The sequence below is a fragment of the Acipenser ruthenus genome, chromosome 20 (assembly GCF_902713425.1).
Source record: "Acipenser ruthenus chromosome 20, fAciRut3.2 maternal haplotype, whole genome shotgun sequence".
Taxonomy (NCBI): domain Eukaryota; kingdom Metazoa; phylum Chordata; class Actinopteri; order Acipenseriformes; family Acipenseridae; genus Acipenser; species Acipenser ruthenus.
The window spans coordinates 20,258,143-20,275,214 of NC_081208.1; the positions used below are offsets into that span (position 1 = coordinate 20,258,143).

At 36.7% G+C, this 17,072-nt stretch overlaps 1 protein-coding gene across 4 annotated transcripts; it reads right to left on the minus strand.

The window, feature by feature from the left end:
- Nucleotides 1-86: 86 nt before the first annotated feature.
- Nucleotides 87-14,292, minus strand: LOC117425706 (protein LSM14 homolog A-like). 4 transcript variants are annotated; one of them, XM_034042906.3, is made up of 12 exons: nucleotides 13,991-14,292; nucleotides 11,041-11,204; nucleotides 10,554-10,686; nucleotides 9,598-9,717; nucleotides 9,105-9,206; nucleotides 6,724-6,903; nucleotides 6,419-6,505; nucleotides 5,571-5,741; nucleotides 5,047-5,218; nucleotides 4,255-4,293; nucleotides 3,519-3,750; nucleotides 87-3,123 (listed from the first exon to the last, which is right to left on the minus strand). In XM_034042906.3, exons 1-12 carry the CDS (start codon nucleotides 14,109-14,111, stop codon nucleotides 3,100-3,102), a joined length of 1,545 nt encoding a protein of 514 aa, XP_033898797.2. In that variant the 5' UTR covers nucleotides 14,112-14,292; the 3' UTR covers nucleotides 87-3,099. The 4 variants fall into 4 exon arrangements, with proteins under 4 accessions (XP_033898797.2, XP_033898799.2, XP_033898798.1 ...); XM_034042908.3 differs by lacking the exon at nucleotides 9,598-9,717 and having other exon boundaries at nucleotides 13,991-14,291; XM_034042907.3 differs by lacking the exon at nucleotides 9,105-9,206 and having other exon boundaries at nucleotides 13,991-14,291.
- Nucleotides 14,293-17,072: the final 2,780 nt, after the last annotated feature.

Consider the following 17,072-nt stretch of genomic DNA (forward strand, 5'->3'; position numbering starts at 1 on the left):
TTTATGCTGTTTTTACACTGTGATAATCTGAAGCAGTGACTTGGGTTAACTTTAATAAGAACATAGGCAAAGATCCCACAAAACAATGACATTACAACTTTATTCAATGCTTTAAGAATGTTTATTTTTACATACATGTATTGATTTATTTATTGTTAGATCTTGTCAACCCCCCCCCCCCCAAAAAAAAAAGTTCAAATTCCATTTGCATTTATGAGGAAAAAAACAAATAAAACACTTATAAAATGTGTTGAGCTGCTGGGTGAGGTGCATCAGCTCCTATATCCAAGATACCTGAAGATCAAAATCTCTTTGCAGCAGTTGTCTATACTAGTGGTCCTCACAAAAAACTTGTCGAGGGCCACATCGGCTAAAACAAAGTCATTGCGGGCTCTAGTGCGATACTATAAATCACTTTGATTGCCCAAACATTTAAAAATAGTTTTTTAAACATAATACAACATCTTTCTTACTTCAGCAGTAATGCTTGAGATTTGTAGGCTGGTTAATGTGGCTGCTGCCTAGAAAAAAACTAAAGCAAGTGTTCATGGGTGGCGGGCAGGACGGGGGGGGGGGGGGGGGGGTCTGAAAGCGCCTTGGGTGCCCAGTGACCAGTTTTGGAGGACCACTGGTTTTTACTGCAGCTCGGTCATTTCCAGACATGTAAACAGACTACAAAGACAGTCAACACACTGAACAACTGTTTTCTCAGCATTGAATAAAAACCTCACTTGTCAGTCTGGTGAAGCACACCAAAAGTACACCATGCTGTAAATGTTCTTTACTCATCCAGAGTTTAAGAAGAGAAATGCTTCTATTCATACCTTCACAGCATACAGCATTTTTGGTATTATTTACAGCTTTAAATCTTGCTTAAATTAGCATGGGACATTTCAGTAACATTATACATAGTTATTGCAACAAAATACAGCAACTGCCTCTATAGCGGAAAACCTCAAAGCTGTTCAGTATCATGATTGTGGCAAGTCACAGGGCATGGCTGTAAACATGCAGTGTTTCATGTGCTCACTACTAGCTCCAGTCAAGCTGCACATTTATTAAACTACTGGACATTTGTACTAGCTGCCCTATTTTTCTTCCTTACCTAATGTAGGTTTCCTTGTAGTGCTTTTATGTAACTGTAATTTATTTTCATCAGCTATTAAACTTATTTAAAATATTTCTTTCAAGTGTGCACCCCACCCCAACTGAGACAACTTTCGTGAGAACAATGTTATACATAAAGTATTGATTAAAACTTTTTTTCTCTTTCTTTTAAATATATCTTTGGATCCCTTTATTATTCCAGTGATCTGCGCAGAAAAAAAATGACCACATTACAATGCTTGAACATACTTTGAGAATAATTCAGATACTGGACAGAACCCTTTAGTGGGCACCTCAAAATACCAGTGCTTTATCTTATCTATAATATTTAAACATGAGCATTCCCAAACAATATGGGACTTGTTGAAAGCAAGTATTGAATGTTTAAGTAGAATACCTATGCAAATTGTAACAAGAGAGAAAACCATAGGGCTGTATCATTCAAATCACACACGGCAGAAGGAAAATTTGAAGTCTCGTTTTGCAGTATGTTCTGATCCCACTAACAAAGCATTTTCCTACCAATTAAAGCTAATTGCACCGTTCCAGCGACATTGAAGACCTTTTTATACACAACTACTGTCTGAACTATACTTTTTTTTTTTTTTGAAAAAATCCTGTTATGTGCCATAGAGGCTACTTTTAATAAACTATCCATTTACAGAAGGTCTGCTAATCTGGTAAAAACAGCCACTGCTGCATCCAAATAGCATTTTACTAAACTGGCTCACCTTAAGATTAAGTCAACCCACCAGTCTTTCACTTTCCACCAATACTTACTATAAAGTTAGTTTAGGGTACCTCAGCTGCCCCCAACATCCAACTTAGAGAGACTACCACATCTAAAGGCCCATTCACACTGTGTGCCATGCAAGGCAGCTACATACATTTTTATATCTATCTATCATATATATATATATATATATATATATATATATATATATATATATATATATATCTTATATATAGACACACACACCAAAGCGTTTGGAGCACCAAAACACTATGGAAGTGGAGTAGAACTGGGCCTATAAATTCAGCAGTGCAAGCCAGTTGTTAATTATAGGAATTTCTCTTTACCGGGTTAGAAAGACTAACAGAAGACATGAAAACTAAACACCTGAAATAAAATTCTTGTTAAATTGTATTTTACTGAAAGTTACATAAATACAATAAAAACTATTCAAACAATATAAAAAGGCAATTACTCATACTTCACTGGTCAAAACCAATAACTAATTGCTTTCCATGTGCACCACGTTGCCCCGTTTGCATGCAGTGTGAATAAGCCTTTTGTCAAGATTCATAACCTAGGTCAAATGAAATGCATTTCTGCTCACAATATCATACATCACATAGTCTATGCTTAATTGAGGGTTCCACAGAAGCAATTACATTTCTACACTGTTTTGCTCTTAAGCTTACCAAATAACCTCAACCTACAAGAACCAGGCTATTTTATACAGGGTACAATGACATTTGAAGTTAAACTTTTTCAGAACGTTGTAAACCAGTAGCTATATACAGAAATGTGGTGCTTCTAAGGTACATTACAGGATATATCCAAAAATAAAGCTATTTCAGTGATCAAAGTACTTTCATCACAGTATCAACGGCCTTCTGCATACATTTCGTTACAACTAACAGAATATTATCAAATACATTTTAAGAAAAAACTTCAATATTGATGCAAAAATACTGAATAGTTTTACTGAAGTACTGTATCTATACATAAGAAATTTACTTATCCTTCTGCTGATATTCAAACATGTAGCTTAACATTTCAAAGATGTTTTATCATAACAAAAAAAAAAAAACTGCAAAAACCCTCTGAAATCAAGCAGTGCTGGTGACTACCCGAGCACTACCCCAGTGCTGGTGACAAATATACAGCAAAAACATTTCTTCATTCTTATTGTCAAAAAGTTATAATTGAACAAAATTCTCTGGACCATGAAGAGCTGAATTTTTTGGATCCATCTTTCCAGTATACTATGCAGCCACTTTGTTGTCCTTCTGCAAGAGAGAGGGGGAAAAAATAATTAGAATTTTGTAGCCATAGTAATGCATGTATTTCAGACAAGACCAGGTCTCTAGCTACCATTTTTTTGTTTAACATTTAATACTAGAAAGCATGTTTGTTGCAGTGTTAAACAATAAGCTCAACCATCAACTCACTGACGAGTCATCTGATGTTGTGGCCAGGTACAATCAATTAGGCAAATGCGTTGTACACGGTGGTTAAAGGCCCTTGGGGAAGAACCAGCAATGGATAAGAAAATAAAATACCCATAGACCATTGAAAGAAGGTTGGTAGATTAAGTACTCAATATTCACAACTTCCAATATGTTTTTTGCCATTTATTCCCCAAGCTCTTCAGAAGAGTGTAAAGGCATTAGGAGAAAGCTACCCGGTATTCAAAGTCTGAGAACTCTCTTCCTCCACGTCCTCTACTGAATCCTCCACGGAAAGCACCACGCGGGGCTCCAAACATTCCACGTCCCCCGCCGCGGCCCCGCCCCCCACGGAACCCCATTCCTCCACGGCCTCGGAAACCACCGCGACCACGGTTGTGGCGTAACGGGATACCAAAGGTCTCTGCGTTCATCCGCCTCTCTTCTGCCCAGGTCTGTCTCCTCTCCCTGAAAGAGTTTGATTTGACATAAAGGTCATAACTTATGAACCCTTTAAGTGCTGTTTTACAAATCAGAATACTCCAATACAAAAAAATTAGCATTAGACTTAAATTGTGTCTCCCTGTTCGTTAAATTGTCTTCCCTTTTCCCTCAGTTGGCAAACCAGTCTGCTAAATGGTAGACTGGGGGCAAATGAAACCTATCCTGTCAAATATATTATTATTATTTAATTATTTTAGCACACTTATCTAAAGCAACTTACAGAAATTAAACAAAATATAAAAATACTAAAAAGTATATAAATATCTAGGTTAGTGTTTCCCACAGATATTAAATTAACTATTGTCTGCATGCATCATGGGTGCAGCTATTTCCCAGCACACAATAAATATTCCCACATATGCAGTTTTTCCAGTCACAGCTGTAAAACCATTAACAGTTTGATCAATTCTAACATCACTGACAATAACCAAGACTGGGCTCCACTCTCCTCAACACCAATAGGCTTACCTTGGAAAAGATGGTACTCCTGATTTTTCTGCCGCTTTCCTGAAAAATAGAAGGTAGGATTTGATTTGCGGTTGATCAATTTTAATTCAGAGCACGCGTTTTCTATTTTAATAACAAAACACCGATTTGAAAAACTATCTGATACAACTCAAAAGTTTTACTGCCGTTTCATATTGGACACAGACATCAGAAGTTTTATTATTGTTTACCTACCTGGCGTGTGTACACAGAGAGCAGTTATGCAGTAATGTGATCGAAATGTTTGTTCTGAAGCTTTGTGGATAGTTCCAAAATGAAATATCCTTCTGATATTTTCCCTGTCACATTGCTTGTATCGAACGAAATATTGATAACTCCCAGGTGAGTTGCCAGGTAAGTGGCCACCTTGGAGCTATTGTTGTATAAATCCAGTCAGGGCAAATGTGTCTGAAGCCGTGTGTTAACTCTGGTAGAATATGTTTGAAACATATGAAATACACAAGAACAGTAATCATTTTAATTTTGAAAACTGAGCACCATCTGTCCCTCCCCCCACCAGCTCGTGTTATCCAGAAGCAAATCTTTAATTTCTTCATTCTCCATCTAGACAGCAAAGCACTGTATAGTGTAAGCTGTATTAACTATCTCTCGATCTGAACACGTCTCAAAGCTTTCAATGTTTTCTAAAGCTTTGTGGAATCCTGAAACCAGTTAAAATGCTAACCAGTTGGCTATACATGCAAACTCGTCAGTCGTGTGCTCTCAGATGTTGCAGATGTAACGAAATAGGGTATAAATACACTCAAGTCCTACCTCGTATCATCGCAGGAGATGTTGTCGAAGAAGGATTTGGATTTGTCGTAGTAACATTGGGGTCCCGGTGCCTCCTCTTCATCTGCATTCCCTTCACTGTTCTGAGTTTCAACCCCAGAGTCTCCCTTGTCTTCACCATTCACTGCCTTTTCTGGCTTTTCAGGCTTGTCATCTCATTTTAAAGCAGCACAAATGAAAAACTTTAAAAAAGAGCTGTGGAACTTAGGGGTATCTAGTATTACTACTTTGGGCATGCCCTAATAATTTAATTCAGCAAGTTATTAGATTACTTGAACAGTTCATTGCTGTATTTTCACACGTACATTTAGACTACACCTGTTGCAGAAATGTTGGCTGCAGCTTTACAAAATAATTTGCAACAGCTGTGATTAAGTCTAAGAAACAAGGAACTGCAGAAGCCATGCAATAAAACTGTTTTATAAGTGTCTTCTCAAAGAACAGGTTTAGTACAGATTTAAGCAGACCTGAGTAAACGCTTGCTATACCAAGAGAATGATAGGTACCTTTTAATTTGAGTTTATTCTGGAATTCTCTGTCAATTTCCTCCTTATTGAATTGGGCATTGGCGCTTTCAAAGTCAAAGTCTTTCTCAAACTTCATCGGGCCATCTCTCCTGACACCAAATCTGCCTCTGCCACGATGTCCACCACGGCCCCGCCTTGCAGAAGGAGGCCCTAAAAAAAATACAATCATTGCATTTAATACATTAGATTGATACTTGAATACAGAACCACAAGACGCTGGGCATGAAAACCAGATTAAAGAATACACATTGTGGCCCGTCATCCAATTTAAACAATATTCAGATATTTCAAAATGTAAAAGATATATGCACAATGCAGAAAGCTAGCAACACAAAGACCACAATCTTTAAATCCAACTGTACAATTATTCTAAATAAATAAAATGCAGTACTCTTGCAAAACCATTAACAGTCGTAACCAGATCCTGTGCAGATTTAGTGTTTAAGATTATAACTAATTTCAGGTATATTCAGAGATATATTATATATATATATAGATAGATTATATATATATATATATATATATATATATATATATATATATATATATAGATATATATATAGATATATATATATATATATATATATAGATATATATATATATATATATATATATATATATATATATATATGCTGTATTCCAAAATTTTAGGGGGGAAATGGCAAAAAAGTACTTTTGCATATAAAAAACAATATATATTTTACTGCATCATCATTCACACTGGTGTTGCTTTAAAATAAGTAGCTTTCAGGAGACCTAACAGCTGTTCATCTGTTCTATTTTATAAAAAAAACACACACACACACATAAAAAGAAAATCTAAATACCATCAAATATGCCTGGTTGCCTCTTGTTGGGCTCACGGTTTTCATTCCTGACTTGATCTGCATCAGGCCGTGCCATTTTCTGTGTGTCTGTAGAAAGTTGGTTTACAAGCACTAAATATGCTTAACACATTCAAATTGTTTACAGCTAAAACACCTACAATAATTTACTGTTAACTCAAAAAAGCCAAATCTAAAGTTAGAAAATATGACAAGGCTCACTTTGGTATGTGGGTATCCATATATTAAAGCTCATCACAGACAGCAAGGTGGTTAAATGTGTGGCAGACAGCATTGTAAATTCCTACCCCGTCTCTGTTCCTGGGTATCTGCTGGTTTCTGGTTGGTGGAGGGAACAGGCCGGGCTGGTGCTGGGCTCCTCCTGCTCGCAGGTGCTGGGGGAGCAGGGGCAGCGGCTGGGGCAGTCTGTACCCCCTGCTCCAGGGTCGGGCTTTTCCTCAGAGGGTCAAGTGGGGGGCTCGAGCGACCTGCAAGGCAAAGGCATGCTTGTTTATGTCAAGTCCTTACACAATCTAATCAGAAGGGGCATGTGAAAATCTTCAACACACTGACCACTACAAAATATTTAAGTAACTTACACCATGGATATCGTATGACTATCACAATATGTACATGTAAAAATGAAGTGGGACATTCATATGTAACCGCAGATATCTCAACGTATCTTGGATATCTGCAGAACTGGGCAGAATATGTTAATAGCAAATATAATAGCCCCACCAAGAACATAACCACCACATTACAGCATGCAAAATAACATTGTCATCAATTGTCATTAACATAAAACACTATAGCTCAAGCAGTCAATGTGGCAGTGATCATGCATTTACCTAGAATATTTTAAATATGAGATTTGTTAAAGCATTTTAAATAGTTATCAAAAACTAAAATAAATAAATAAATAAATAAATACAAAAGGGATTGGGTCAAAACTATGCTATTCAAGTCCCTTACTATTTTGCTGTTAATCTCCCCATCCCAGATTAACTCAAGTTAAATCACTTCCATTTCCTGGTATTACTACACCACCTGAACAACTTTCAGCAACAAGTTGCCTGCTAGTTGCCTCATTTTTCATGGGCTTCACAACCACATGCCCATACAAAAATCTTAACTTGTATTGCACCTTCACCTTATAAGTGTCACAAACTGCTGTTTCTATATATCTATATCTATATCAATATATATTAGGGCTGCAACAAAGTATATTTTGACCTTCGAAGGTTCGGAACACATTGTGACTTCAGCACAGCTACTTGTTTATATTTGATTGAAAATCCTATTTTACAGGTAATCCATATAAATGGAATAAAACATTCACATGTAGTTTAAATATGTTATATAGAACAGTAATCATGTTTTTATAATTGCAATAAATAAAAATACGTTTATTTACATGTAATTGAGGCTGCCTGCGATATATACGGTAAGCTTGCATTGCAGCAGCACCAACTGCAGCAGACTTCGGCAAAACAAAGCTTTATTTAACAGGTCACTGTTGTAAACAGGTTATCAGTCACATTTTACTACTACTAAAAAATATTAATAACACTAATAATAACAACAACAACATGAACTTACGCTTGTCAAGTGACCCCAGAGATTGGTTATACCTCCATGTTACGAGTCGTTGCACATTCATTTGCATTCAACTTTTTTTTTGGTTGCCTGGTCATATAACAAAAAAAAACCCAAAACAGCAGAGAGGTTTCGAGACATTTCTTTCAATACAGCTTACGCTATACAGCGCTTTGCTGTCGAGATGGCGAATGAATAAATCTGCCTCTGGTTAACACAAGCTTGAGGGGGGAGGGACGAACGGTGCTCAGTTTTCAAACTTAAAATTATTAGTGTTAGCGTATAGTTTGTATGTTTCAAACATATTCTACCATAGCAATTCTCTTACACTGTCTTGTACACTAGGTACTCAGTACATACTTTACTGAAGCAATACAGCCACTAGAGGTACCCGCCCACTGCTTTGGATACTACACCCTGCTCCATAAATGGCTGCAGCGCCATGTAGAGTTGCTATACGTATAACAATTTGGTAGCGGATTTTAGAAACAACTTCTGTTTACATAATATGCATTATACAAATCAAAAAAGATTGAATTTTGCCTGCGAGTGACATTTAATGCGCGATTTATAGTATTCACACATTGTCGAACAGTTTGTTAACAGGAAGAAGAAAAAAAAAAAGTGTGTGATTGACGCCTGATTAACCTTCGAAGGTTTTAAAACAATCTTCGAATCCCTGGCTAGTGAACGAACCTTCGGACACAGCCCTAATCTACCTATCTAATCACCAAATAAGTTAATGAAAACCAAATTCAGCACTAATCCTGTGCATCAGCAACGCTCTCCTTCCAAACCACTGGTTTGAATCTCATACTGCACTGTTCAAGGGGTTCCGGAACCATTAGCATCCAGATAGCAACCTTTGCAAAAAGACTTTATTCGGAGCCTGGGCAGAACAGAGATTAGAAGTTACTGCCCCCATCATTACCTAATCTGATCTACACTGACCTTAAAATTGTTACCGACCTCTCTAGGTTAAAAAGAAATTAATTAAATAAATGGAATTTAAAAAGGACAAAGTCTTAACAATGAGTTTACATGACCATGAATGTTTGATAACGATGCTATGGAATATTGTAGTTTGTACTTTTATGTATATTTGTCTTCTGTTGCTTATTGACCAAATGCTTTGCTGCTGCCTGCCGATACGACATCCCTGCAAATGGAACGGAAGTCTCAGTAGATCCTCCTGTATAAATATTTTAATACAAAAAAAAATAAAATAAGCGATGCTAGATGACAATTAAAGTTTCTCTATTAAATTAAGCCACAACATTTAACAATTCTTTCAATCAAGGTACTAAGATTGTATACATTTTATGCATCAAATTGTCTTTTATAATGGAATTAAATACAGAATCTTTATATTACATGTAATACTTGTACTTTAAAACCAGTACATGTCATTTAGTAGTTGCTGGATGGATTTAAGAGGTGCCACTGAAATTTGTAAATGACAATTGTGTTTTAGATTTTTGGAAATCGCTCTAGAACAGAATATCAGCAATCTTTTGTACCCAAAAGATCAAAATATCTGTAAGGCACAAAACAAATCAGTTTTTGCATGAAGCCTTCTTTACCTTGAGTTAACTGTGTTTTCAGTGAACGTGTGTCAGGGGAAAAAGCAGAACCAATTGTATTGCTCTGGGAGAGTGATGCAGGGGCAGTAGTGTCTGTACCAAAAGATGTCAAAGAGTTACCTGTGTGGAAAGGAACAGCAAATTTAAGTCTTGGGTTTGTTATTTAAACCCTTTGGCACAATACAATTGAAATTATCCACTTTGCACAGGTGCTGTACAGTATGTCACTTTAGAAGTAAAATTAATATTGCTACTGACAGCATTTAAAATAAATCCAGCAAGTGGTTTTCTGGGTTGCCGAGTACCAGCTACCAGAATCAATGTGTCAAAACCGGGAAGAGAAGTTTATGTCTTCTCTAAAGTCTTCCCTAAAAATAATTTAGTTTCTACATGTGGGCACACAACTCGGGATGTTTTATTTTAGGACTATTTTTTTGTTTTTAAAATATGTTTAAAAAGAACCTGAAAATTGTTATGTATGTAAAAGTAACTGAAATGCCTCCTTGTGCATTCTTATCTTAGGGAACATTTTACATCTGTTAAAGGGCATCATGGGAGAGCTGAATTGGACAACAGTAAATAATGTATGTAGTAAATTTTTGCAAAGCAAAGTAGGTCATTTAAAATTTCCGCTTTTTATAATGGCAATTTGTTTTATTCTGTGTATTTTAATGTGTTTAAACTGCAGCAAATACTCACCCATATCAAAAACTGATTTGTAGGACACAATATGTTAACTTACACAAGCATGTAACAAAAGTTGCATGGTCTCTTTTGTGGTGGTTCACACAAAACTGCAAATGTTTTGCAATGAATACAATCCAATCATAAAAAAACAGATGCATTATGTTAATCGGTCATGTAGTTAGTTTGTACATTCATGAAAAAATGAGGATGCAAAAAGATAATGCTATAGCGTTCAATTATAGAAAGTACAGATTTCTGCTGAAACATACCCACTCCTACAGCCCCAAACTGCTGTCCCACCAATGGGCTGGGGCTAAACTGACTGTAGGCAGGCATCCTGCTGAATGGCGCATAGGATCCAACAGACTGGAATGAAGAAGCTGTCGAGGTCCCAAGTGATGACTACGACAAGGAAGGAAAAGTTAGCTTTTTTCTTATTTAAAGTCAAGCCTCTCACCGTTGTGGTTTATTTTTATATGAAGTTGCTTAGAATGTTAAATACAAAATATGCACAAGCATTCACTACATATGCCCCTTTATCAGGTGAAAAGCATGTAGTGTACATTGTGACATTTATGCTGTTACAATATGTATCAAAACAGCCTGGAATAATAAAGCGGGAAATAATTAATTCAAAATAATAATTTGACTGTGTTGCAATTTAGTCAAGCAAGCAAATCTGAAAAACCTTCCAAAGGTCACACTAAAAAGTACATGTATGTATAGATGGAGAGTCAGCAGTGTTTGTTCTCTTACCTGGACGATTGCAGGGTCCTGAGGCAGCGAGCACTGCGGTTTGGGTGGCTCACATACAGTGAGATCTTTGATGTCGCTGCCCCGAAAAATGATGTATTCAAACACTTCATCTCGAGGAGGAATAGGTCTGTCAGTTGGTCGATCCTCCGTACCAAATGAACGGACTGAAATATATATAAAAATTAAGATAAAGTAGAAACATTCATAAGGTTAAAAAAAATGCAATTGGCTTGGCAGCTTAAACGGATGTGGTCTGTTAACGTTCAGTCCTTCCAATCAAAAAACAGGTTGAAGTGATGGGTAGAAAAAATAATTCAGCCACTATTGAATAAATAATTATATGCTTTACATATCAATATGCACAAGCTGAAGCAATTTGCAAATATACTTGCACTACATAACAAGTAAAATTTACAATGAAACAATAAGACAATTACGGTAATACGCACATATTAAAATAGACATAAAGGGCTACTATAAAATCTATAAAATGTATTGGGGTCAAAGAGTTGTTCAGCTTATAAAATTAACACGCACATTCTGTTAAAATATATTCGTTTGCTGAGAAACGTATCTTGGACCAACATTTCTGGTACACCTCTATAAAGTTTTTAGGATCATTGGGCACTCAGGTACTGTAATTTACAATTAAGTTTTTGATTAAATAAAGCGTAATGCAAAAAAAAAAAAAAAAAAGTGTCAGGTTGGGAGCATTAACAACATGCTTAAAAAATAAATAAAAAACTCCCCGTCAGTCTTAATGGAACACTTTGATGGAAAACAATATCCAAACAAGTGGAACATTCATCAACAGTAATTATTTTGCACTTGTATGTGTTGATAAATATCTTTGTTTCAATTATAATTTCAATTATAGTGCTTTTTACAACAGTATTCTGTGCTTATATAATTGCGTCCAAATATTTGTAATACCATCTGTATGCATTTAAACTATGTTATTTCTTTAAATTAATACAACAGCTGTCTTTAAACATGAGCTCTTTTAAAAAATGTTTTATGGATATATTTAATAAATCAAATATACATCAACCAATACGAATATCCAAAATTTACAAGCACCTGCTATTAAGGCAAATATAAAATGTTACTGTGAAGGAATCCGTAAGCAGAACTGATGTCGCTCTTCATTTGACACCAGGGCGCCAACAAATATGAAAACAAACATCGCTTGAAATGCAGGTAAAAGTTAATATACTCGTATTCTACAGAAGCAAACAGAACAGTATACTTTTTCCTCGTAACTTTTAAACGTACAAATTGCACTGCAACCACCTTTGCTTTTGAAATTTGGTTTACACCTCTGTGCTAGACACTGACGCCACACTAACTTGATTTTAAACCAGAATGTGGCACAACTAGTGGGTGCCTGGTGAAAATGTAATACTGCAAATATTTTGATAAATACCACGTTTGAATTCCAAATTTTATTTTCATGCAGCCTAAAATAGACACATTTCTCATCACAACACTGAATCAGTGCGAAAAAATCTGTTACACTCAGGGCACCCCCCTGAAATTACTTGAGCCCCCCAGTTTGAAAACCACTGCTTTAAAATAAATATATTAGACTATGCTGCGGTCCAGTTTGTGTTTACAACTAAGTTAAACTTAATAGATTATTCTATCCAGAGTAAATAACACTGCATTGCAAATTATATGTACACAATTACACAGCTATTGAGCTGTATACGAAAAGGTCTGAAACCAATAAAACGTATTAGTGTACATAACAGTCGCTCTTAAAGTACTTTGGTGGAGTAAAATTAGTCTATTTAACTGACATTTCCTCCCTACAACAGAGTTAAATATACTTGTCGACTAAAAAAGTAAATATTGAATTAGCCATCTGTATTCTTAAAGAATGAGAAATTATTGTTGTCCACTAAAGGGTGCGTTGATGTGGTACTTACTTCCTAATCACCCTGTAAATAAAACCGTGTATGAATTTAACTCGCTCTGTTCCAAACAAAAAATGTGTTAAAATGTTACATCACTGGGAGCAATACAACGAGCAAGGGCACGGCTATAAACACTGCTCTAGATCTGTAAACACGGAGGATGGATTCACTAGCCCGCAACTTGACATTACATCATAATACTCAAAAATAAACAAAATGCACAATGAAAACATACCGGTAAATGCGAACTACCATGCAACGACTGATCAGTACTTTGTTATACGCTTCTCGGTAACGACGTGCCAACCCACAAGCTGCGCTAGGTGTCAAATATGTGTAAAAGATTAGAGCCCTTTAAAGTCTTTAGGACACAGAAATGTTTTCTATTTTAATGTTTACCGCCATTTTAGTTTCAGCAAATCACTCCCGTTAACTCGGATGAACTACTCACTGGCTGGGCCTACCTTGAATACCCAACTACTGTATGCAATGTGTAAACAAAGAAAAATGAAGCCTCGCGTGTAATAGTTTCAGCTGTTTAATAAAATGTAACGTAAAGTATCGGTTCAAATCAAAGCCTACGAATAAATCCAACAACAAAAAAACTAACCATTTTTTTTTTTTACAAACATAGGTTGAATTACAACATCTGCTAGTCGTAGCACGACATCCCTTAAATTATGCAATAATCTTTTGTTACAGTACGTTGCCCAATTTGCAAGCTGTCAAACTTTATCGCTTGAGTAAATATACAAATCAACTGGTTTACAAACTGTTTTGTGCAGCAGTACCCTAGACAGTGAACATTGAAAATGGCTCTAAACGACGCTAGCCTTATTTTGTGCGAGTCTGAATTCAATTATCATACGTATGTCGCTGATTGAGCGTTTGTAAACACTGCGATGCTAAAGTAAAACTATATTTACTGACCCTGTATATTGAGTCGCCTTTTGTGCCTCCCTTTCTCGACACTATTCCGGCCAGCAACCTAAATTCTAACCGGCCCCCTCACTCTCTCCTCCCCCGGTTACCTTTGGCGAGTGCGACGGTCGAGTTCTCAGTGTCGATAGTGTATAAAATTCCTTCGTAGCGTATCTCAGCCTTCGAGATGAGGCTGATTTTGCTGCCGATATATGGCGTCCCCCCGCTCATGTTTGCTCCGAGTGCTGCTAGTCTCCTCTGACAGCGGATGGATGTGGATTTGGAGTCGGGTCGTTTTTCAGGTCTCTGACTGTCTCTATCTCCCCTACCCTCAGCTACACTACTACAACATGGCTGCCTTCATTTTTCCTTCGCCCTGGCCGCAGGAGGAGGGTGATGGGAAGTTGTCAAGGTATGATTCTCGCGAGATTTATTTTTCTAAGCTACGGCGAGAAGAGTGTTCCTTGCTGTTTAAAGTGTAAATACATTAATCTGGTGCTGTAACAATTACTATAGTCACACAGTTATTGTTTTGAGATTCAGCTTTTATTATGGAGGTCCCCTAAATCCCTTGTTTAGAAAGATACAGGGTATTAATGTTTGTGACAGGGTAGCCGTCTGCCGTGTGGATGCGCACATTCGCTGCTGAGTGACACCAGGCTCCTGACGGAGGTTGAAGTCTCCCCGCAGGCGAACAAGATTTATTTACATAGCAACACACTGAACAGCTCATATGACAGTCATTACCAGTAATGGCAGCGCACGGAGCACATAAAACAGTACGAAAACTTTGGTGGGATCTACAATCTTTGAACTAATCTTCTCTTTTCAATAATAAACTAACGTTGTAAAGAGCTTGATCGTGGCGGATAAACGGTTAGGGAACGAGCGGATACTGATTATAGTGTTAACGAAATTGGTAATTTTGAACAAAAACATTACCGTAATGTCCCTTTATGTGTCAGTTTTTGTACAGTTGCCAAGATTGGAAAACGAGCACAACTTTTTGTCTTGCTGATTAGCGATGAATAAATGTTCTTGAAATTATACCGGGCAGGATAAGTGAGAGATAGATTTGAGGTTTGCCTTCAACTGTACATTCAAGCTACTTGCACTTACCAGCGGACCTGTATCGCTTTTTCTTTAGATACAATATTTTAGTGACTTGGTTTCCATAGTCCCGCACAAAAGAACCAGCCTAGCTCTTTTTATTTTTAAATCTGTGGGGGACAGTATAGACAAGCCCCTGCTGCTACTCCTACTACCGTCTCAAAAAATGGTCAATTCTAAACTAGCAGTTGTAAGTCACATGATTTGATATTTGAAATGGTCAATTCTAAACTAGCAGTTGTAAGTCACATGATTTGATAACCCAATACCTCCTTGTTTAATGAGGTTAAACAGTTTACAATTTCATCATGTTATTCATCTCCTTAACATGTCATTAATGCATTCTGAATGTAATGTATGAACCCCTGGCAATGTCTATTGTGTTTCTTTGTTCTCATGTTCCTCAATATGTCCCTAATTTGTCTTGTAATTTCTGCATTGATAAAAAATAAATAATTGGGGGGCAAAATAAATAAAATATTTCTACTACCTGTGGTAGGGAGAACGTGATTGACATCTGCCTCGTTGCTTTAGCTCAGGGAAGCAAACAACTAATGCTTTGCAGAAAATGCTGACAATTCTGTAATATATGAGTATTACTAACCAGACACCAGGAGAGTGAAGAAAAGGAGTTTGATAACCTTTTATAAAAGCCTTAAGCCAACTGAGATAGGCAGGCTTATAATATATGATGGAAAAGCAATTAATCTATTAGGTGAAAAGGCAAGACTACTTCTTTTGTAAGGCTTACATACAGAGCCTTCTTACTAAGGTACAAGTTAACATTTATCTAAATACATATTTGCTGTAATATATGTATTTCAAAACTGCATATGTGAGGTCTATATAACAGGCACGAGGAATTATTTCATAAGGTATAAACACATTAACCCATAACCTTTGAAAATAATCCAGTTGCCTTTTAATTTCTTTCTCTTTTCATTTGCAACAGGCAATGCCCTTGTAGTGAACACTTGGTCTAACTAATTCCCCAGCACAACAAAAGGATGGCATGGTCACTCCCATTCATTATCTCCATAATGTTAGAATGCACTGAAAGAACTGTATTGTATATCAGTATCCAAAGCTGCCCATCCCCAAATGCCAAACACGCCACTTCAAACCAAAGGGTGGCTGGCAGCCACCATATAGCACATTGCTTCAGTCTGTAAATAGCTACAGAGGGTATGTCTACTTTGTCAGTATTATTAGGCAAATCCATCTGCTTTTACCAACTCTCAATGAAGACAAGTCTTTCTGATTCAGTTTCTTTGCCTTTTTACCTCTGGAGGTGTACATTGACGGCCATATGTACATACATCACTTATGCCATATCTCATAGTTTTGCATATATATATATATATATAGAACACTGCTTATCTAGTTGAGATGTAGACATTCTTTGGCACAAGTTATTGAGTGTATAATAATATGGGGGTATGTGTATTCTCCATCTCTGTGTTATTTTTACAAATATCTACTACTTATCCAATTGTGATGGTAAAATAGGCTTTGCTCATTTGAATGTGTTGACATTGTTGGTCCCCTGGAGCACAGACAGTGCCTTGGGTTACCAGTATTTACTGGTAATCATGGATTTCGCTTGTGTGGGGCTCCCAGTGATCATGCTTATGTATGTGCTGAATATGCGTGACATGGTTAGCAAGTTTGCCAAAGAAAACCTCATGCATGCACACCACAAACAAGAACAGCTGTACAACAAAATCTTGTAGTCCTGAGTGCAAATTATTGGTGAAGTGGCAGGAGCCATTTACAGTGGACCTGGATATTATCAGTACACCAGCCAAGTCCATGCAGATCTGCCTTGTGAATCTATAGAGGTCAGCTGTTCTGTTATTACTCAATAATGGAACGACAAATAAAGCACAGCTGAGATTATGTTAATTAATGACACCTGTTCTAAAAGGCTTACCAATGAAACACTTCACATTGAAATGCTCAGGCCCTGCTTGCACAAAGTTAACTCTTTCAGTGGACTACAATTATTATTTCAGACAAACAATGGTAAATAAATAAATAAAACTTGAAAATGCCAGTGCTGTGGAGTGTTCCTCAGTCTCC